This window comes from Sus scrofa, chromosome 9, assembly GCF_000003025.6.
Source record: "Sus scrofa isolate TJ Tabasco breed Duroc chromosome 9, Sscrofa11.1, whole genome shotgun sequence".
Lineage (NCBI taxonomy): Eukaryota > Metazoa > Chordata > Mammalia > Artiodactyla > Suidae > Sus > Sus scrofa.
In genome coordinates, this window is record NC_010451.4 from 74,791,634 (window position 1) to 74,814,782 (window position 23,149).

At 35.5% G+C, this 23,149-nt stretch overlaps 1 protein-coding gene across 14 annotated transcripts in view; it reads left to right on the top strand.

Annotated features, from left to right (window-relative positions):
• PPP1R9A (protein phosphatase 1 regulatory subunit 9A) overlaps positions 1-23,149 on the top strand; it is a 308,766-nt gene that overhangs the window by 156,349 nt on the left and 129,268 nt on the right. For all 14 annotated transcript variants that reach the window (XM_021063370.1, XM_021063379.1, XM_021063374.1 and 11 more), the window contains exons 3-4: positions 12,445-12,577; positions 14,728-14,848. In XM_021063370.1, the coding sequence (XP_020919029.1) occupies positions 12,445-12,577; positions 14,728-14,848 (254 nt within the window). The remainder of the gene's footprint in view (positions 1-12,444; positions 12,578-14,727; positions 14,849-23,149) is intronic.

The window sequence follows — 23,149 nt, forward strand, 5'->3', positions numbered from 1 at the left end:
TTTATTGCAGGTTTATTTGACTAATGAATGACCACTAAATATCATCCCAAATTGTGCATATATGAAGACTTCTTTGTTTTAAATTTGTAAGTTTTAAAGTTTTTAATGATCAAGGCTCCCTTTTGCCTTGTGAAGGTCACTTTTCATTTGTTCAGAAGCAGTTTTGACTTAAGATACCATCTGTATATAGATTACTGACAGTTATAAAAGACCAATAGCTTTTAAGGCATTGTACTGTTAACAGTAGGTGATACTGATTTTGGTAAATATTTCACAGGGTATACTTACATCATAGCATCACATTATTAAAAAGGTAGTTTCTATTCATTAGTTTCTATTCATTAATCATACCTTGATAAAATTGAAAAAAAAAAACTAAAATAAAACCAGTAGATAGTAAAAAGATGAATAAGACTACTCCAGTATCAGGGAGCTGACATTTTATTTGAAAAAAAGTATATTCATAGATAAATACAATCTATAGTATGTGGTGTATTCTATAGGAGAGACCCCCAGAAAGGTGAAAGATGTTTTGCAGACATAAAACAAAGTAGTAACAATTTTTGGGCGACAGGGTGAGTGAAAAGAAGTAGTGTGAGGTAAAGGTTGGCTAGGTGGGCGGGAGTCAGATCTTGGAGAACTTTGATGTCTTTCTGAATATGTGAACTTTATTCCTGTGGGAATGGAGAACCTTAGGAGGCTTTTTAGAATGTCTTCTCCACTCCACTGCCATTAGAAAGTAATACTTGGTCATTATACAGAATTGGAAAGCACAGAAAAGGTGTTCAGAAGAAATGTAAAGTCAATCATAGATTCAGTCTCTCTTTCTGTTCCCCTCCCCAACCTCGTCTCCTAAGTCTGTCATTGTTGGAGACCCTGCAGTTTTGCTTTGGGGCCCTTTAAATTTAAACCTTTATAAAGGCATTGGACTGGTCCAAAAATAGGGAATATCTATGTAGAATCAGGGATCCAGGTAGCAGAGGTAGTTGCATCCTCTTCTCTGTTTGCAGACTATTCACTTATTTTTAGCAAATTACCATGTAGCTTTGTTGGCATCTTCTGAGGCTGTGGAGACAATTGATTTAAGAAGCATAGTGGTTAACACAGTATTTACAAAGTCATCATTTCTATTACAAGATATATGAGGTCTGAGTTAGTGTGATTCAAGGGTCAGTGATCCCTAGCTTTGACCATTAATCCTGTGATAATGGAAGTGATGGCAGCTTTCACCTCAAACACACCAAGAATTAATGACAGCACTGTCCTCCACATGTTTTGACAAAGATTGCCCATTATCTTGTTTTCCATAAAGCACTCCTGCCCTTTAAGTTTTGCCTGTAAATAAGGGAAGAATGAGACAGATACCATTTGTAGATTTAGCTTATGTTAACATTTTCGACGATGATCCAGAATTGCTCAATTATATTTGACTTTTGGAAAAGTCTAAATGGAAAGGACAGTTTGTTTATAGGAAAGCCGAGTCTTTCCTACTTTGTAGGGTAACATGATTAATTTTAACATTGAATCCACAGCTTTGCAGAATGTAGTAAAATTCCTGTTGCACCCAGCCTTAGGTTTATAAGCTCAGCCTTGTGCATAGCATCAGTGTTCTCATGTATATATGCATTCCCTAACACTTGGTGATTTGTACTTTAGTCTTGTTTTCCAGTTTTTTCCACCACGTGATATCTGACCTCAGCTTGCAGAGTTTAAAAAATTAAGTATATTTTACTCATGACCTTTATAAAAATTAAAATTTTCAGTTGGCTGTGTACATCTCAGTTGATGGTAGAAATGCACGTGAAAACAGTTGTTTTTAGCTCTATCAGTATTTGAACCTGTTGGAGATTTTAGAAAATTGTGCAACCTTTGCTTTCATTATTTGAATTCTGGTAAAGATGATAAACCTCAAGTATGGATTCTCTCTTCTAGAAATCAGCACATTCCTGAAGTGCCGGATTTTTAGATACACCTTTATCTTGCATGATTTCTACATAATTTCACCCTAACAACTGAGGAAAGATAGATCTTTTATTGCTGTTGTCACACACATGCCTGGTTGTCTTAGCTGACCTTGGAAGAGGAGCTTCAGTTCCCAGTATCTTGTTTTATTCATATTCCGTCTGCAACTGGTGATGCCACTGCCTTTTTAGCTTCCTAGTCCCTGTGTGAGGGCAGTGTGCCCATGTCCGTGTCTGCCTTCTATTGTCATGTGAATGACTGGCCACACGACCAGGAGTGCTTTGGGGAAAGTCTCTCAGTACCTCAAGGACCTAAGCTTCCAGTAAGCCCTCCCGGAGGGGTGAAAATATAGGATTCCCCAGGCTTCTAGCTCATCTCTCTTTCTAATTTTGGTCCCCTGTAAACCTCTTCTGAACTCCCATTCTCTTTCAAGGTTAGAGCATATGAATTTTATTCACACAACTAACCATGTGTCACAAAGCTCTCCCTACATACCTTTTTCTTATCTCTTACCGTTCATTCACTGCTATAGCTTTGGCCAGACTGAATTACATCTCAGTCCATAATTCTGTTCTCTTTCATTCCTACCTTGCGTATGCTATTCTTTTTCCCAGAGTGCTTTCCACATACCTTCCCTTCACCACTTATTATTTGCTAATGGTAACCATGGCTGGGTGAAGTCTGTGCTTCTAAGATCTCTGTGGAAATTCTTTCTTGCTTATACCTCTTGTCCCCTCTTTCTCAGACTGGCTTAGCTGTCTCCACTGTGTATGCCATAGCATCACTCTCATTTCTATCCCAGCTCTTAAGCTGGTTACAGTCACAGGTCTGAGGTAGTTAAGTATTTCCAGTACTGACCATAGTGCCAACCACTGAGCTGGTGCTCAATAAAAAAATTAAAGAATCAGTGACTCAAGAAGGGGAGAAAGTGTGCAGGTAAATTTTTTTCATATCTACCATTATCATTCATAGGCTCAGTAGTTTGAGAAGCTCATATTGCCTGTTTTGACTTTTAGAATAGAATGTAAATTAAGTTGACATTCTCTGTGGATTATATTTTTAAAAAAATTATTGGTTAAGAATACTGTTTATTTAGCCTCTAGATTATAACCATTTTACAGTAAGACATGGGACATACATGTGTATGTGCTTGTTTGAGTGAAACAATGTTCTAAAGTACAATGCATACTCTTATTGGTGTTTTCTATTCAGTTCTTTTCTATTTATTTTTATCAGTGTTATTCATAGCCCATTAGACTGATTTTACAACCCTTATAGGTCACAGTCAGCCCTTTGGAAACCACTGTTCTAAATAACTGTATTTTGTCCTGTGATGAAGACTTTGAGTGTTGGTGTATCAGTCAAAGTTCAACCAGAGAAAGTTAACCAGTAGGAGATTCATATTAAGAGATTTATTGCAAGGAATTGGCTTATAACCAGTGTAGAGACTGGATATGTACGTCAGAAATCTTGTAGGGCAGGCCATCAAGATGGGAGGGAGAGAGGCTGGAACATGGCAACAGACTGAAACTGCTGTCCAAAGTCAGAATTTCTACTTTCTCTGGGAAGCCTCAGTTCTGCTCTTAAGGTCCTTCAACTGATTGAATGAGGCTCGCCAAGATTATCCAGGGTTATTGCCTTTACTTAAAGTCAACTGATTTTGGACTTCAATCACATCTACAAAATATTTTACAGTGACACCTAGCTTGGTGTTTGATTAAATAACTGGGGGCTATAGCCTAGTCAAGTTGATACATCAAAAGACTGTCAGAGTAGGTGCAAAGAACCTGGTCTTTTTCCCATTTTATAATCTAAAGAGTAGGAGTCCATTTTGGTTCATCCACACTAGGATGCTTTACATCATATTCCTGTCTTCTCTGTACTAAAGTTAACCTTCTTCAACCCTTACCCACGTATTTGGCTGGTGATTTAGTCTCATCCGTGTTTTCACATTTTCTTCCATCACCCTGAGTAAATGCACAATTTTTGAGAGTTTTCTAGAGTTCCTTGTTTTGTTTTGTTATGTTTTGCCTTTTTTTTAGAGGCACACCCTCAGCATATGGAGGTTCCCAGACTAGGGGTCTAATTGGAGCTGTAGCCACCGGCCTACACCACAGCCACAGTAACTTGGGATCTGAGCCGCATCTGCGACCTACACAACAGCTCACGGCAACGCTGGATCTTTAACCAGCTGAGCAAGGCCAGGAATTGAACCCACAACCCCATGGTTCCTAGTCGGATTCATTTCCACTGAGCCACCATGGGATCTCCCTAGAGTTTCTTGTGTTTGGAGCTCTTTCTGCTTTTAACTTCTGATGATATTCTTGAACAAATGGTCACGTTCCTTTCAAAGCTCTTTTTACTCTGTTTCCAGGCAGAATTCTGGGCTTGGAGTAATCTTTCCAAGGTTCCTAAGACTTCAAAGTTTGGTCTTCATGATATCCCTTAGTCCTACTATCAGAGATACAGTCACCCTTGGGGGCCTTGCATGAGGGAGGGTAAACTGCTATACCTGAGGAACTTCCATGCCCTAGAAAAGCCTTTCTCTTCCCAGCCTCAACCCTCTTTGGTGTGGTCAGTGACACTCTCCTCTTTTACCTCGATACCCAACACATTGCTATTTCTCCCACCATCTGTTTCTGTTTAGACAGTTCAGAATCATCTCCCACGATGGGCCTTTAGAAACAACAATGCTCTCTGGTAGTGAAAGAAGAAGTAAATATCAATTGCTAAGACAAATGCTAGAACAGACCCTAACTCATCCTGTTGGATCTGTGCAAGCGTATTAATATTAACTTCTGTGAGTGGCAAGTCAGTTATTTTTCCCAGATTACCCCACCTCCAAAAAAAAAAAAAAAATCCCAATTGGTGCTAATTAGCTCAGTTTTTCTGTGATGAAGACACCTGTCCAGTGGGAACTGGACCAAGACCACCAGTTTATTTCATGCTGGCCATCAGTTGTCAGTCTGTAAAGCATATGTCTCAAATTTAAATTAAAAGTCTGGCTGAACTGAAAGGGAACAATGCTAATTTCTCGTGATTGTGTTTATTTATTACAATTTGAAAAATACTATGAAAAACATGAACATCAGTGGAATTGCCCAGTTTTCTATTAAATTATCTGCTAGAAAAACTCATTGATTTGGACTTCACTATCTTAGAGTTTGTCCAAATTTAGAATGAGCTAAGTTTCTATTTATTTACTACAGAGTTTCTTCCTGATTACTTTAATGACATAAACTGACTTTGTAAGGAGATATTAAACTTACTTTTAAAACTTTTCGAGTACTTTAATAATATGTATTTGCAGATAAGTGTGCTAATTATAGTTTAATTCTACTTTGTCCAAATGAAGAGATATAGGACCTTCTAATCTTTTTATTTCATTGATAATTTCTGTTTATGTGACCTTAATAAAACTCCACTTATTTGGAAATATTCTTTCATAAAAAGTTTTCTTAAATTTAACTTATCTTTCTTCAGAGTTGAACCATAGCTATTCTAAATTTGAAGATTTATATCTTCCATATTTGGTTGTTGATTATCTACAAGTATGAAGTGATTGGTGCCATAGGTAATACAAAAAAGTATGGTTGATTTTATCTTGGGTTTTGTATATAGTCTATGAATGTAACCAAGGATATGAAAATTTATAATACTCTAATGATGTAAGAAAGACACCATCTAGATATGATTATCTTCATCAGATGCCAGAAGACTAGTTTTTGGAGTCAGAGAATGTTATTCTCTTTTAAGGGCTTTATGATGGTTAACTTTATGTCAACTTGGCTGGCCCGAGGTGGCCAGATATTTGGTCACACATTATTTTAGATGTTTCTCTGATGGTGTTTTTGAGTGAGATTAACATTTAAATTGGTAGACTTTAAGTAAATTAAATTGCCCTCTGCAATGAGGGTGGGACCCATGCGACCAGTTGAAGGCTTAACAGAAAAGACCAGCTTCCCCTGTAGCAGAGAAAATCTTTTGGGCTTGAATTGCAGCAGCAACTTTTCTGTGGGTCTCCAGCCTGCTACTCTGCGATTTTGGACTTGTCATCTCTCTGATCTCATGAGCCAATTCCTTAAAATGAATCTAGTTTAGTATAAATATAAATATAGTATATGCTAAATATTTTATATACATACACATCCTGTTGGTTCTGTTTCTGTGGAGAACCCTGACAAATTCAGGCCTCTTGTGTTGCCCTTTGACTAGCCTGCTTTCTAACTCCCATTGTGTAGAATATATTTGTTTCTTCACTTTCTGTTCTTTACTTATCTATGAAAACATTAGGCTTACAATTACAGTTTTCCTTATAGACTTTGTCTTTTTAGGTATCCCTATATATACCATGTATATTGTCCTCTGAGCTTCAAATTTCTCATGTAAAAATATGAAAAGCGGGTACTCTACTCTTTTTCTCCCTTGCTGGACCAGTTGGTACAAGAGTTAAAGATTACGTGTGTGAAGTTTTATATTTGTCTGCAATTTATTTCCAATTATTTTTAGCATACACATCACAGTATTTATGGATATAACATTGTTTTAGGAGCGTTTAGTTAGCATTCCAGGTACAACAATCATGAATCTTCACACTAGGATTAATATTTGAAGACCCTAAAATAGATTTCTACACTCAGATATGCATACTTTAAATCTACATAGGAAGACTTACTAATGTTAGAGATGTTAAAAATATTGATAAAATGAGTCATGTTGAAAATATATGGATTTATTTAGAAATATTTTGTGTAATGGACTTCACATCAAGCAAGCTAAGCTTTTGGAGTAGCATCTTAACTCTAGTACCCATTTGGTCCTGTTTTCTGAAATGTAGGATTCCGTTGAGGGATCTAGTTAGAAGATCACACATATCCTGCTGTAGAATAGTGTCACAGTTACTCTAAGTATATCTCTATGCAGGTTACTTTAGTTCCTCTATGCAGGAACTAAAGGACAGAGATCTGAGATTTCACTGAACTTGCCAGGTAGAATTGTGGGTCTGTTTTTTCACCTTCCTGCTCATCAATGTTTTTCCATGCAGGAGAAAGCTTTTACCTATTGAGAATCCTTGGAGACTACTATGACTTATCCCCAAATGCCTGATAATTGTGAACTCCAGTTTGGCTTATGTCCATTTGCAACAAGAACCTAACATATTCCCTGGCATATGTTAAGGAAACAAGAAAGTATTATTCTTGCTATCGTAAATCAGTGAGGGAAGAAGAGGAAACTGAAGCTTTTTACATTGTTCTGAAGCTGTCAGGATCCTCCTTTCTGAGGATGATTTATTGCCAAATTTGTTTTTAAAACTTTAAGATATAGACTGTTGTTTCCATGCTCTCTTTTAGTTTTAATTTAGAGTTTCTTTAGCAGAGCCACTGAAACCATGTGAAGGTGAGTTAGAGTTCTGCCAAGGAAGCTTGTGATAGTGGGGCCTGTTTGAGGAAGCATGTGAATGCTTGGCTCATCTCCAGGAGCGTGCTGTGCCAAGCCATCATCTGAAACACAGCTTGCTAGAACCTGGAATATTTTCCATCTTTGATGTGTCAGGAGATGAAGCAGAACCCAGATGACAGGCAGAATGGAGACCTTGTGAAAGCCTTGTGGGAGATTCCTTCTAGGCAATATTTACAGAAAATCCTGAATTCATTTTGACCTTCATTGATTAAAGAAAATGTGTCATGAGGAAGTAAAGGAAATACATTTTTTTCTCTCTTGTTGTTGAAAAAATGTTGCTGTTGTTTTGGAAAAGTGTTGGAGCTCAGACTACCAGAAATGTGAAAAAGAAATCATCTGCGTTGAAATCTAATAAGCTAATTTTAACATTATTTATTTTTCGTAGCCTTGGGTTGCTGGGTCAGAAATGTCCTTGCTAACAGTATTTGTAAACTTGATACCCCTAAAAGCCTGCTTCTGCTGCAAAGCAAAGGGTGAGGTCTTGTTTTGTTTCCTTTGATCGAGGAATAGAATATAGCTTGTTGGCCCTGAAACAAGAAGTCTTAAATTTAAACATCCTTTTGTTTGCTTTTCTCAGTGAAATAACACAGGAACAATGTGAAAGTGATTGAACTAAATATATATTTATATATGTATATATTTTGAGTTGTATTGAATATCAGGACCCAGAATGCTGTTGGCCTTTATAGTTTTTTGCGTTTTTTTGCATTGCAGTGTAATCTTGATGGGCCTCTTATTATTATTTGAATAATTAACTATTTATATATATTTATATAGAAGTTATGGTGAGTAATATATATAAAATGGTAGAACAATTGTAAGAATATTAAAAGAATCATGACCATCTTAATGAAAGGGGAAGTCTTTACCTAGGTCAATTTTTCTTTCATCTCTGAGGTTTTTCCTGGTCAAAGCAAAACAAAGCTTGGCAGATGATTAGCCACTGTGTGATTATGGTGCATTGATCTGGACACAAGTAGGGATTTTGGCAGGCCAGTCTACATTATGATACCAACTAGTCTTGTAGTTCCTTTTTCCCAAGGGCATTAAGCATTGTAGTGGATGAAATATTCAAAACTTATTTGTAAATGAGAATATGAGATATGTCGTTATCTGGGGAATATTATTATCTCTCATATTACCCTGGGAAAGCTTTCCCTGCCCTGACATTGAACTGTGTGTGATTATGTGGATTATCTCCTTTCATTCTCACAGTAACTTTAAGCAGTAGATATTATTATTATTCTTATAAGCCATTTTGTAAATAATGAATCTGAAGCAGAGAGTGGTTTTACAGTTTGGCAAGGGCTACATAGCTGGAGAATTTAGAAGGTCTTTAGTTTAGATTAAAACTGGGATCATAGCAATTGAGAATATATTTATACCTATGTATGTATATATAGAGATAGATAAGTATAGATATACATATGGGTATAGATATAGATATATCTGCAATGTTTAGAAATATGTGTTTCACAGCCTTTCAAGTCCACAGAGATAGAGCTTTTTAATCACTGTATGAAATTACATATTTGTATATATCATAATTTAGTAAGACATTTTCTCTGTCATTGGACATTTTGCAAATAGTTCGGGAACTGCGATAGCAGGTTAAGGACCCGCTGTTGTCTCTGTGAGGAGGTATCTAGTAATCAGATGAACATATCACCATTTCATCCTGTAGAAAAGAAATAATATATTTTTTTCTCTTCAGCTTGATCATAGTTTCACTCCTCTACCCTTCTATTCAAATTAGTCTATGTGGTCTATTCAATAAATAGTAGGGAAAGAATGAGATATCCATCCGAAAAATATTCCTATTCCTTTTTTTTTTTTTTTTCAAGGGCCGCACCTATGGCATATGGAGGTTCCCAGGCTAGAGGTCTAATTGGAGCTACAGCTGCCAGACTACACCACAGCCACAGCAATGCCAGATCTGAGCCAAGTCTACAACCTACACCACAGCTCAAGGCAACACCAGATCCTTAACCCACTGAGCAAGGCCAGGGATCGAACCCGCAACCTCATGGTTCCTAGTCGGATTCGTTTCTGCTGCACCACAACAGGAACTCCTCCTATTTAATATGATTAAGAAAAGTAAAATTTAGATTGGTTAAAAACAAAAAATTATAAATTCCTAAAGTGCTAAAAGAAAATGTGGAACAATGTTTAGGCTAGGGAGCACCTTCCTAAAAAGCCACAGATCCTAGATATCATAAAGAAAATGAATAAACTATTTGAAGTACTATTTTCCAATATATAGTAATATAGTTTTCTGCTTGCTTTATTTAATCTCAGGATATCCTCAAATAACTTTATAAACCAGCATGACTGGTAAAGAACATTTTGATAGCACTTGAGCACACACACACACGTATGTGTATACACACATATTTTTAAATTCATGTATGGTTTGGTAGCAAAATTGAGTTATGTTCCAGTATGAATATCTTTTAAATCCTTATTTTGCAATCATATACTTGAACCTAGTAGCAGAAGCAGACAAGTGGCAATCATTAATGGAGTAATTTCCAATTATCTTTGCCAGTAGTTTCCAGTACATTCCAGATCCAACTAACTTTTTTCTTTTTTTTTTTTGGTCTTTTTTGCTATTTCTTTGGGCCGCTCCCGCGGCATATGGAGTTTCCCAGGCTAGGGGTCGAATCGGAGCCGCAGCCCCCGGCCTACGCCAGAGCCACAGCAATGCGGGATCCGAGCCACGTCTGCAACCTACACCACAGCTCACGGCAACGCCGGATCCTTAACCCACTGAGCAAGGTCAGGGATCGAACCCGTGACCTCATGGTTCCTAGTCGGATTCATTAACCACTGCGCCACGACGGGAACTCCCCAACTAACTTTTCTTTGTGTGTTGTTAAAGTTTGCTCCCTAGGCATGCTGCATTATTGTCTACTCAATTGTTTATGTTTTCTGAAAAATAAAGATACAGATATTTTGTCTAATGTTTTATGTTTGAATCATACATTCTACCTCTTCTACGTTTGAATATACAAATCTTTGTTTATTCTTTAAGATTCAACTCAAATATTTTTTGCTCCATGAAATTCCTCACTTTCTCAGGACAATAAAAAAAATTACTTGGTATATTCCTTTGTTACATCAGTTATCACATTGTATTGTAGTTTATTTTGATTTCTGTGTCCTTATTAAGCTGTGAGCTACTTGAAACTGTGCCTTCTTCAATGTCTAGTACAATGTCTGGCATAGGATTGGTACTCTGTAAGATTTTGATGAATGAATAAATGTGAGTGATTACCAGAACATATAAGGGAGGTAAAATATACAAAGGCTATTTAAGAGAAAGTATAAACCTGATGATTTAAGAAAAAATTAGAGGGTTCAATGGTAGGGGTATAGGAAACATATTTTGTGAAAAGATTAATTAAAAAGGTAGAAACCCTATAGTTTAGAAATGCACATTTTGATGCAGAAATAAAATGTGCTGTGGTGGAGAAATGCGGTAGAGACCAAGTGAATGGCACAATGCTATGAAAACATGTTGAAAGTTGGAGTAAAAAGAGCTGTTCATTCTGGTACAGAACCTACAAATTACATGGTTTTGAGACATATGTAGAATAAGGAACCATACTACATCTGTTTCTATATAGGCAATATGTATTTCTGTTTTATAAGTTACCATATATAGCATGTAAGTGTTGCAAGTTTTCCAATAATATGAATGTAAAGCACATCTGGACTAGTAGGGCCAGCTTTGTAGGCAAAAGACTTGCTTTCTTTCATCTCTGGCTTTCTGTCTTGCTTTCTGTTTTTATTATTGCTTAATTATATATATTTTTAAAAAGTAACAGATCTTAGATTTTAATTTTGGAGGACAGGACAAAGTTTTATCAGGCACAATCTAAATACATCATAATAGTGGCACAGTCTAGATACTTCATAATTGTTTTGAATTTGATCAAAAATGTCAATTTTTACTATGCAGATTAATTGGACTTGATGAATTATACATTTCTTTTAAATATTCTTCAGTGTTTTAAGTGAAGAATTGTATACCTATTCCCAGTTACTTTTCACATAAAAAATATTTCAACAGATATAAGGACAATATGTTTCTTATGGCTACATCTGAAGACCACATTTAGTAGTTTTTGAGTGATTTAGTTCATAAGGGAGGAGCAATATTCTCTCTGCAGCTCTTAAGCAATATTTTGATGGTTGTTCCATAAAAAAGGTTCAATGAGAATTTAATTTATATCTACATGCAAATAAAATGAGAGACGACAAATGAGAGCTTAACCCAGCCTAGTACAGTATAGAATAGAAGTCAGTTTCAGTGCTTCTGTGTTTGAAATATATTTCTAGATTGCCAACACACAAATCAGGGGTTGGATGGGTCATAGCATGAAATAGGTTCAGTGTTGGTCTTTGCTTCAGTAGCTTCAAGATGCTTTACATTAGTTTTATTCTAGCGAGTATGGTATACTCTGATTCTGTAAAAAGTGATAAATATTGCTATCCATATAATGTATTCTGTGGCTACTCTTGTCTCCCAAATTATCACAAGTGGTACATTTTTTATTTTAGGGCCATACTTGTAGCATTTGGAAGTTCCCAGGCTAGGGATTGAATTGGAGCTACAGCCGCTGGCCTACACCACAGCACAGCAACATGAGATCCAAGTTGCGTCTTCAACATACATCACAGCTCATGGCAACGCTGAATCCTTAACCCACTGAGCAGGGCCAGGGATCGAACCTGCATCCTCATTGATACTAGTTGGATTCCTTTCTGCTGAGCTACAATGGGAACTCCCTAAAAGTGGTACATTTTAAAAATTATAATTATAATCTGATTCAGTTTTTCTCTTCTTAACATCTCAATTGATTTTATGATAAAACAGTTGTTTAGAAGAAATTCTTCATATAAAAGTTTTTACTTATGGAGTTTTGGATACTTAGCAGATTTGTTTTTAATTTAAGAAAGCTGTTTTTTGTTTTTTTTTTCTGGGTTATCATCTTTTTTGTTGACGTCTTATTACAGGTCTTCAGTACATACTCCAATGAAGACTATGACAGGAGAAATGATGAAGTTGACCCCGTGGCAGCTTCGGCTGAGTATGAACTTGAAAAGCGTGTAGAAAAGCTGGAACTTTTCCCAGTGGAATTAGAGAAAGGTATATGAGCTCTATAGCGGCAACAATATTATATTGCTATGTTAATAATACAGAAATTACTTTATTTTCCCTAATATAGCCTTCCCCCTCCCAAGGATTGGATAAGGTTTTAATTCTTGTGGAGGGTTTTATTTTTAAATTTCATAAATAGTTTACATGAATTCTGTATAAATGGTGAATTAAAAGACTCCTCCCATCCCCTCCCCACTGAAACCCTTGTACTTTAGTTGGCTGGGTTGATGACCTGGAGTAAGGAAGTAAGGCCTGATGTTTTCTTTTTTCTTTTCTTTTTTTTTTTTTTTTTTTTGTCTTTTATTTTTGAGGGCCGCACCCACAGCATATGGAGGTTCCCAGGCTCAGGGTCTCTGCCAGCCTATGCCAGAGCCACAGCAACGCCAGATCTGAGCCGCGTCTGTGACCTACACTACAGCTCACAGCAACGCCAGATCCTTAATCCACCGAGCAAGGCCAGGGATTGAATCCACAACCTCATAATTTCCTAGTCGGATTTGTTTCCGCTGTGCCATGACGAGAACTCCATATACACAATTTATGTATAGTTCATGTGGGAGAGAAGAAACTCTATATATTGTAACCAGTGAGGAAGAGGCTTTAGCATGCATCTAACCTGCATGTACTTAAGAAAACTCATTCTGGGGAGAAACCCTAAAACTGTAATGAATGTAGGTACATTTTTAGCAAAAGAAAGCCTCCCGATGAACATGAATATTTCTACCAGAAAAACAATTAAAATGACATAAATATGGGAAATGATGTGTGCAGATATACTTAATGTAAGGAATGAAGAAAAATCACTGTGGTTACTCATTTGGTCAACAGTTCTTACACTGGAGAGAGACCTATGCCTGAAATCAATGTAGATGTGCCTTCGTTTGTGGATCACATCACACATTTCCTCCAGGGAGAACACTCTTTTAAGCTTTCCTTTGCACACAACTGAACAAACACATCACACTTAAGCCAAATGACAAAATTTTTAAGCATGTGTAGACAAAGATGAAGGGTTATGAGCTGTACTTAGAAGTGCTTAAAGCAGGAGCTAGTAATAAATAATAATCAATTACTTATAGATGAACTCTATTCTAGAAAGTACCAGTTAAGAATACTTAGTAAATTGAAGGTTATTTTTAAAAAGTCTTTAAAGTATCAGTCATTCAATTGAGCACATGAACCAGTTTTCCTTTACCAGTCCACCACTGTTGATTAGCTAATATTTACTTTTTAATATTTACACCACTACTATAAAGAGTTTGAGGCTGTTAGAAAATAACTTTGAGTGTTAACCCAAAAATTTGGAATACAAAATATTGTATCTTTTATTTCATTGATGTTAAAAATATGTTTGTTCACAGAAAGGAGAATTGAAAATATGGATAAACACATAATTAACAAAGTGAATTAACAAACATGTTTTTCAGTATTGTTTAAAGGGCCAATAAAATGAAACAAAAATGAATGTCTGTTAGTAGAGAAATAGAAAACAACATCACACTATAACATATAATGCATACAAAGTTGATATCCATGAGGTATTCATTGGATTAGAAAAGTAAGTTCAGAGAAAAATGGGTATAATACGATCTTATTTGTGTAAAGGAAATAAGGAAAATGAAGGCATATCTCTATGTTATATTTATGTATATGTTTATATGCTTGTATAGTAGGAAAGAGGAAAGTACTGAAAGACATATACCATCTTATGGAGATAAGGACCAAATATAAAAGAAAAAGAAGACCACGTAAATAAAGGGGAAATTCCAGATATATGATGATCACATTTATATATATATATATATATGTTTGAGTATGTAATGCTCTGTGCTTAAAATATTATATTATTTAGACAGGCTATGTTTTAAAACAGATTGATTGCTTAGTAACCAAATCATTACCTTTTCTGGGGATCACAATGAATAGCCAGCTACAATAAAGTGAGACTAAAATAATGAGCCTTTTGAGGGGTCCTATTTGACGTCTTTGCTCCCCAGCCTAAAATAAAAATTCTATCAAGGCAAGCATATCAATAACGTTCACAAAGAACAAAATTAAAAGCAGCAAATAGATCTTACCAGATAATTGTGGACAAGTATAAAACTTAGCTTGTTGCTTTTTTTTTTCCTTTTTCATAGATGAGGATGGACTTGGTATAAGTATTATTGGAATGGGTGTTGGAGCAGATGCTGGTCTTGAAAAGCTGGGCATATTTGTCAAGACAGTAACAGAAGGTGGTGCTGCTCAGCGTGATGGCAGGTAAGCCAACTACTGTTGTTAATAACTAAAATCTCCTAAGAAACATTTCTGGGAATTTCAAAGATAGCTTTCTTTTGATTTTTTAGGACGGAATTTCAGAGTGTGTCTCAGATGTGGAAAATGTTAAAACACATAAATTATTTTTTTATTTGTAGGCAGAATACGTTTCTTTAATGTATATAGGTAGGTAAGTGGATGGAGCTGTTATCTCTATCTGTTTGCCTTTGTATCTAGCCATCTGTCTAGCTAGTGGAAAGTAGATAGCACAAGCATGGGTGTATATTATTTAAGAATAGGTACTATGCGATCAGCATATATTTTAACTTCAGAAATATCAAAACAAATAATAGTTCTGGCAGTTCTGTAAATGACATAGGTAAAAGGTAAAATAGGAACTCTAATTCAGCAAGGATGGTAATTCTGGAGATAATGTCCTTCAAAAAATGTGTTCTGTGTAAATACACAGGTTCTTTTGAGTGCCGCCTAAACTTGTGGAATTAAAATATCCAGGAGAGGGTTAAACATCCACCTTCAGTAATTTGGATGCACACCAGAGCATCAGATGATCATTATTTTATGTCTTGGCTTTCATCATCTAAGCTACAAGTATCTTTAAAGATTTTGATTAATTCTGACCATAGACTACTGATGAATCAAGTTGGAGCTGAAGTAGAGGATTGGCAATAGAAATTAAAGTAGACCCCCAAATCTGAGTGTCAAATTCAAAGAAATGTCATCTTATTGTTATAGGACATTGAATAACTGGCTTTGATTTTTTTCAAAGTTTTGGTATATGTCACTTAACCATCTTATCCAAAATAATAAAGCATGTTGAAAATCATTTATGAATTTCCAAAGAGACTAGTAGTAGCATTATTTCTTTTGTAATTCTAAAAACATATTGATATACACAGATGTTTCCCAAGGGGAACTAAATCGATTTATTTAAATAGAAAGCCACACTTCAGCATCATCTCTTCCTATAAGGTTTGGGACCTCATCTTAGCCAATAGCCTTATTTGTATTCCCATAACACTTGAAAAGAAAAGAAGGGTCTGAAATTATTCTTTTGAGTGACTGTTCAGGTGACTGAATGTGTATCACACTTAAAGAAAGTGAGCTATCAATATTTTGTGTTTGAAAGTAATTTATTGTCTTCCTCCTTTTCAAATTAGTTGAAAATAACCTTTTGCCCCTTCAATGGATTACATAATGGTTGTAGTAAATATCTTCCAACTGAGATAAAATTTCTAAAATATACATCTTTTCTTTTTAAGTTTCATGAAAAATTTGTTATTCTAAAGTGATAGGAAATAATTCTTACTGTTAGTAATCAAACAATGTTAAATTATTATGAACTACTTCTCTTACATAAATGGGCCACAAAGCCAAACCAAAATACAAATTGATTTTTTTTTAAAGTAGAACATTCTGCATTCATCACTTAGTCAATTCCCATTGTTCTAAACTCAGACCTATTTGTTTTTCCATCACTATTTTTAAAATTAGGATTTTTTTCTGTTGACCTATTTACTGATTTGTTCTCCTCTGTGGTTTTAGTATTTAAAGTGAACTTTGCTTTATCAGTCCGTGTGAATTTCCTCAATCCTTTAAAATGAACGTTTACGTAGTACAGTAATCCTACTCTTGTTATAATAGATGCTTAATAAATGCCTCAGTGAATATATTGAGACAGACAACTTGATGGAATGAAATGAGCAGAATCTTTGGAATCATGTGGCCAGGATTCTTAATTCCATTCCCTCTACTTATCAGCTGTGGGATATTGAACAAATTACTAAATTTTCATATTATCTCCATTGCAGGATTGTTGTAAACATTAGATAAGTTTATGAAAATTAAATCTTCCACAGTGCTGTTTGTGTTTGAAACTGTCATTGATTGAAGTAGGAATAAGCTTGAAATTTATTAAAAAAAGTAATTATGGGAAGTCTTATGAACAACTATAGAAAGATGTATGAAATATGTACAGAATTATTTGATTTTGATGGTCAGAGGGACTTTTGAGATCTTTCATTCCATACCTTTCATTATTTATGAAAATTGAGTGTGTGTATCTATACACATACGTATAATTTATATATATTTGAAAAGAAGTGCTTACATTATTAGATTATGGCAGTATTTGCATCTTTTAAATTATTCTTCTATTATTACCAGCATTACTGGTGTCCTCATTTGCACAGTATTAAAATGTTTACTATTTAAAATGTTCTTAGGGAGTTCCCGTCATGGTGCAGTGGTTAATGAATCCAACTAGGAGCCGTGAGGTTGCGGGTTTGATCCCTGGCCTTGCTCAGTGGGTTAAGGATCTGGTGTTGCCGTGAGCTGTGGTGTGGGTTACAGACGTGGCTCAGATCTCACATTGCTGTGGCTCTGGTGTAGGCCAGTGGCTACAGCTCCCATTAGACCCCTAGCCTGGGAACCTCCATATGCCACAGGAGCGGCTCAAGAAAAGGCAAAAAGACAAAAAACATAAAAAAATAAAATGTTATCAGTGTAAGAATTACAGAATGAGCAGTTGCTTGCTGCCTCCAGTCAATTATAATTTTTAAGTGACATAAAATTAAGTGACATAAAATTTTTAAGTGACATAGAAAGATATTGTACTAAGGATTTACAAAACAGTAGAATTAATGTAATACGATTCTTTTATGGATATGTTTTCTATTTTTTTCATCCCTCCTCCTAACCTGCTCTCATCTATCTGTCCATCTGTCTGTCTTTCTCTCAAAAACATAGAGTTAATACACACCAAAGTTGAATGACTCTAATCTGTGTTTTTTGAAAATTTCAGCTAAGATGGCATATTTGATTTTTCTATAGCAAATATGTTATACTTTATATATTTTAAACTACAACTGAAAGTAATAAAGTTAACACCATGTGGCCTTGGGAAAGTTACTCTTCAGAGCTCAGCTGTGGGCAGAATTAAAGTTCTGGGCTAGATGTTCCTTTTATCTTTAAAAGGATGAGTCTGTATTATACCCTTCTAGCTTGCTTTGAGTTTCTTTTTTTTTTTTTCCTTTTTATCTTTTTTAGGGACTCACCAGTGGCATATGGAGGTTCCCAGGGTAAGGATCAAACCCAAGCTGTAGCCACCAGCCTACACCACAGCCACAGCAACTCAGGATCTGAGGCACCGTGTCTGCGACCTACACCACAGCTTCACAGCAACACTGGATCCTTAACCCACTGAGCAAGGCCAGGGATCAAACCCGCATCCTCATGGATGCTAGTTGGGTTCGTTAACCACTGAGCCATGATGGGAACTCCTGCTTTGACTTTCTTAATAACTCTTTCCTTCTTAAAACGATTTCACTTTAATCTCAGATTTGGTCAAGCTTCCTTTAAGGTATGTCAAATAAACAGATGTATAGAGAAAATTTGTTTCTCCCTCCCCTGCCCTTCCTGCCCCCAACACAGGATGCCTTTTTTGTTGTGATTGATTTTAGCCTTTCCAAATGACTCACAAACTCATCACACACACAAACTCACAAACATTTTAAGTACTTTTAACACTTTGCCATAGCTGTTTATCTCCTGGGTCATCTAGCATTGTTAAAAGTTTTGAATCTTCCTTTGGTATGATTTCTTACCTTTTAAATTTTCTTTTCATATTTGTCTCTACCTTTTCACATGACACCTGAAGTGTAGGGGGGGTGCTCAGTAAATATTTGTTGAATTAGCAAATACACTTTCCTCACTTCTAAGACATACAGTTCTGGTGCTTAACATTTTTATTTTTCTGTTGCTTTCTTCTCTTCTCTCTCTCTCTCTTTTTTTTGTTTTTGTGCATGCTACTTTGCCTCTCACAGAATAGCTTGTAATTTAGCTGAGGGGCATGATAGCCATTTGCTTTTTCTGTTTTAGTCCTAAATTTTTATTAAAATAATATTAAATATATTAACCATTAGTTTTTGCTGCCATAATTTTATGAAAGGACCTTTTACCACACTAATTATTTCTCCAGTCCCCTTAATGAATCTATAAAGCAAATGTATTTTATAATAACACAATTGAAAATGCTGATAGTAGAATAAATCATATGGGTGATAACTGACAAAAGATAGTAATAATGCTGGGCTAAATAAGCAAATTAAAAATGCATTTAAAATCTGCTTTGTTGCTGGCTCCTATGTTTGTTTCTCAAGCTTTTGCATATTATCATTTTGGGACATTGTCCTTTTCATTTTTCAATTTTTTGGAAAAGATATCAAATGTGAGGTTACGATGCAGTATATTTTATCCCCATCCAAGTTTTGGTTTAAAATATTTTAGTTATTTTTGGAGTTCCCTGATGGCTCAGCAGGTTAAGTCACTGCTTTGGCTCAGGTCCTTGCTGTGGTACGGGTTCACTCCCTGGCCCAGGAACTTTCATATGCTGCTAGTGAGGCAAAAAACAAAAAAAAATTAGTTATTTTTGACAGTCTTTTGGTAACACCAACATATAAAACAGATGAAGTTCTATTCTTTTGCTTACCTTGCAGCAAACTCTGCCCCCTGCAGGACCTGTCTATCCCCCGAGGTACTCTCCAACCTGGGGCCTGTCTGAATGGAAACTCTGTTCTAATTCCTTAGTCTGTGGTTTCCTCACTGCACACAAAATCTTGTGTCACTCTTCTTATCAAACATTTTGCTTGTTCAGCTCTTAGAGATTCGGGATATTATTGCTATGACATGTATTTTCTTATACATTTAAAACTTCGCTATCTAGCATTTTGGGGAAGACTGTTGTCCAGAGTTCATTAATATTGCTCCAGCTGGTCTCTCTCTCATTCTTCCTTGGTTGCTTTGCTGACAGAAGCCCTGTGAAGTAGTATTTTTGTTTTTGTTTCCCCTTCCTAGATACATAATGTCAATAAATAACTAGACTGAGGCTGGTGAACAGTCAGTCCTATTGCTCAGTTGTGTTTATGAGCACGTGGAAACAATTGAGGAAATGGCCAGGACTAGATCCCTTTTACAAACTAGCCAAGTACCTTCCTGGTAAATTCCATTCCAGTAGATAGTGTTTCTAGGGAAAAACACGCTGTTTCCTCCGCTATTCTGGAAAATTTTTGGATAGTCTTTTATTATCTGCATTCTTTCTACTTTGGAATGGTCTGATGCAGAAAGCTGTCCACTTAATTTTTATCACCAGGACTCATCCCGTGTCTTTTCTGTGTTTCTATTTATGAGCTAAGATTTGAGAGAGATTATCAGTTACTATGTGAGGTTGCATCGAACATTTACCCTCTCTCAAGATAAGAGATGCAAGCAAAGTGGGTAACAGATGCCCCCAAATGTTCCCTGCCATAATAACCATTTATGTAGTAAATACCTTGCTGTTTCATGACTTTATAGTATGTAGGGCCAATCCATGGTGGCCATAACCCTGAACAATTGCCCTTTTTGTAACTAGTATTATTTATTCCTATCATCCCTGTCCAGTTGTTTTCACCTCTCCTTCTGTTCATTTTTAGTTTCTTGAGTTTGTCTCCACATTAACCTCACACAACTTACCTTTAAAAAAGTAAATTAAAATGCCCACAAACTCCCTAGAACTTTTCCCCCTCCCTCCATCTTTTCTAAATTAAGGGCAGCTTTTATTTCCTTGTTTAACTATGTATCAGATTTTCAAATCTTTCTTTAATATATGTGTCCTTTTGAAATGAAAAGGTTTTTTAAATTAATACCCTTTTAATGAAAATAATAATCAAATAATCAAATAAAATATTGAGCCCTCTTCATCCCTTAATGCTCTCTGTATTGAGACAGGCAGGAAGAATTATATAGGGTCAGAAATCTGCATTTTAACTGTGAGATGCCTCTTTCTTACACTGGTCTCTGAATGCAGAAAGCAAATCCAGCCAAATACCTGTTGTCACTCTTCCTGTTGCATGGAATGCTTTATGGCTTGACTTTCTTCTGTTTTCTCAGTGACCATTTCCAATGTTCTTAATTCCTTCGTGGAGATCTATATATCCACTTGGCATCACTTTTCTTCTCTCTGAAGGGCATCGTTCCTCATTTTATCACCAGATCTGTTGGTGATGAATTCTTTCAGCTTTGTGTGTGTATGTCTGTGTTTTTTTTTTTTGGTCTTTTTGCCATTTCTAGGGCCACTCCCATGGCATATGGAGGTTCCCAGGCTAGGGATTGAATCAGAGCTGTAGAGAGGCACAGCAACGTGGGATCCAAGCCGCGTCTGCAACCTGCACCACAGCTTATGGCAATGCCGCATTCTTTAACCCACTAAGCAAGGCCAGGGATTGAACCCACAACCTCATGGTTCCTAGTTGGATTAACCACTGAGTCACGATGGGAACTCCAGCTTTGTATGTATTAATAGGTCTTTGTTTTACCTTTGTTTTTTTTAAAATATATTTTCTCTGTGTATAGAATTCTAGGTTGACAGGGTTTTTTTGTTTTTTTGTTTTTTTTTCTTTAGGACTTTTCCAAATTTTTTTTTTCTAATGTTGGGCTCATGGGTATACATGAACATAAGGATGTTTACACAGATGAATTAAAAAAATTAGGAAGTGCTGTAATATACAGATTGTTTTATTTTCTACTATATTTAATTGTTTATGATAAGCACTGTAAAAAAATATCTGTTGAAAAACAGGAGCTCAAAACCATTTGTATGAATTCCCCCTGTCTCTTACACTTTTGAGGAAATATCTTTTTGGCGTTGTGTTACAGATTGTAGATCTTTGCGTCCAGAACCTTTAGTCTAGTTATTTTATTTATTCACATATGCATACTTAATAAAGAACAAGTGACTATAATGCTTCAGTCTAGAGGAAAACTTTTTAGACAATTTCCACAGGCACTGTAAAATGCCATATTCACTTGTCAAATCAGCATGTACTGAATTTTGAGAACATCTTAAAGTTAGAAGTGTAATACATGTTCTTTGTTGAAAATTTGAAAAATGTAGAAAAATGTAAAGAAGAAAATAAAAATCTCATGTAATCCCACCATCTAGAGTTGATCACTCTTAAATCCTGCTATGAATTTCCTTTTAGAGTATTTCTGTGCTTATGCCTTTGTTTACTTATTTAATGAAATTGAGATCAATTGAATATATAGATTTATGGGTTTTTATTTTTTATTCATCAAGATAATATTTGTTGAGTGCTTACTGTATGTCAGGCAGTATGCTAGGTTCTTTATATTTTGTATCTTATTTAATCCTGTTAACAGCCCTGATTAAATACATAAAATTATTGTTATTTCTGCTTTATGTATAAGAAAGCTGTGGTTCCTCTTACATAGTCACAGCAGGTGAGTGGCAGAGCCTGGATGTGAACTTAGGATATCTGATTCCAGAACCTATACTTAAATAATATGTTACATCACATTGCTAAATACTTTTCCACAGCAGACCTTAAGGCTATGTTATGCTATAGTATTATATATGTGAACCATTTAGATATTATTATACTAATATGTTGTTTCAAGATATTAATCAGGTTAGCATTTTTATGTAAAAATCATTGTTAATATATCTGATTATTTCTTTGAAAGTACTTCCTTGGAGTGGAATTACTGTTAAAGTGCAGTATATTTTAAATGCACTTTAAACATCGCTAAACCACCCTTCAAAAAGGTTTTTCAAGTTGTACTTCCCCTTGCAATGTCTATTGCCCCTTCCTTAGGGTCGAATATTCTGTTATAAAATCCTGAATTACTTGATAATTTCTTGGTTTTTCATCTTTTAAAATGTTTACTGCACACTTGCATTTCTTTTTAAAACTTTCATTAAAGTATAGTTGAGTTACAATGTTGTGCCAATTTCTGCTGTATATCAATGTGACTCAGTCATGTATATATATAAATATATTTTAAAAAAATATTTTCCATCATGGTCTGTCCACCATGGTCCCCCTCCTCCTTGGCAACCACAACTCTCGGACACTTGTATTTCTTTCTACTTTTTGTAAATTATTTTTGGTGTAATGTTTTCATTAAATTTTTTTAACTGTTATCACCTGTTCTTTTAGTGCTAATCTCTACAGATAAGTGGTCCATACCACTGTCTTCACTTCTTAACTCTTAAGGAACTTTCTCTTCTACTCCTCTGTTCTGGTAACAAAAACGATCAAGTACAATAAGCAGAATTAAAGTGCACCTTTAAACTTATCACAGTAAAATTCTGTATTTAGTTTCTAGCCTTAATTTTCTGTGAAATGTATTGCTTTGAAAATTTTTTGCCTACTTTTTGAGATATCCAGTAGCCTTTTCTTAGATCTAATCTTAAACTTTTCAGTGTCATTTTAGTCGTTTATTTCT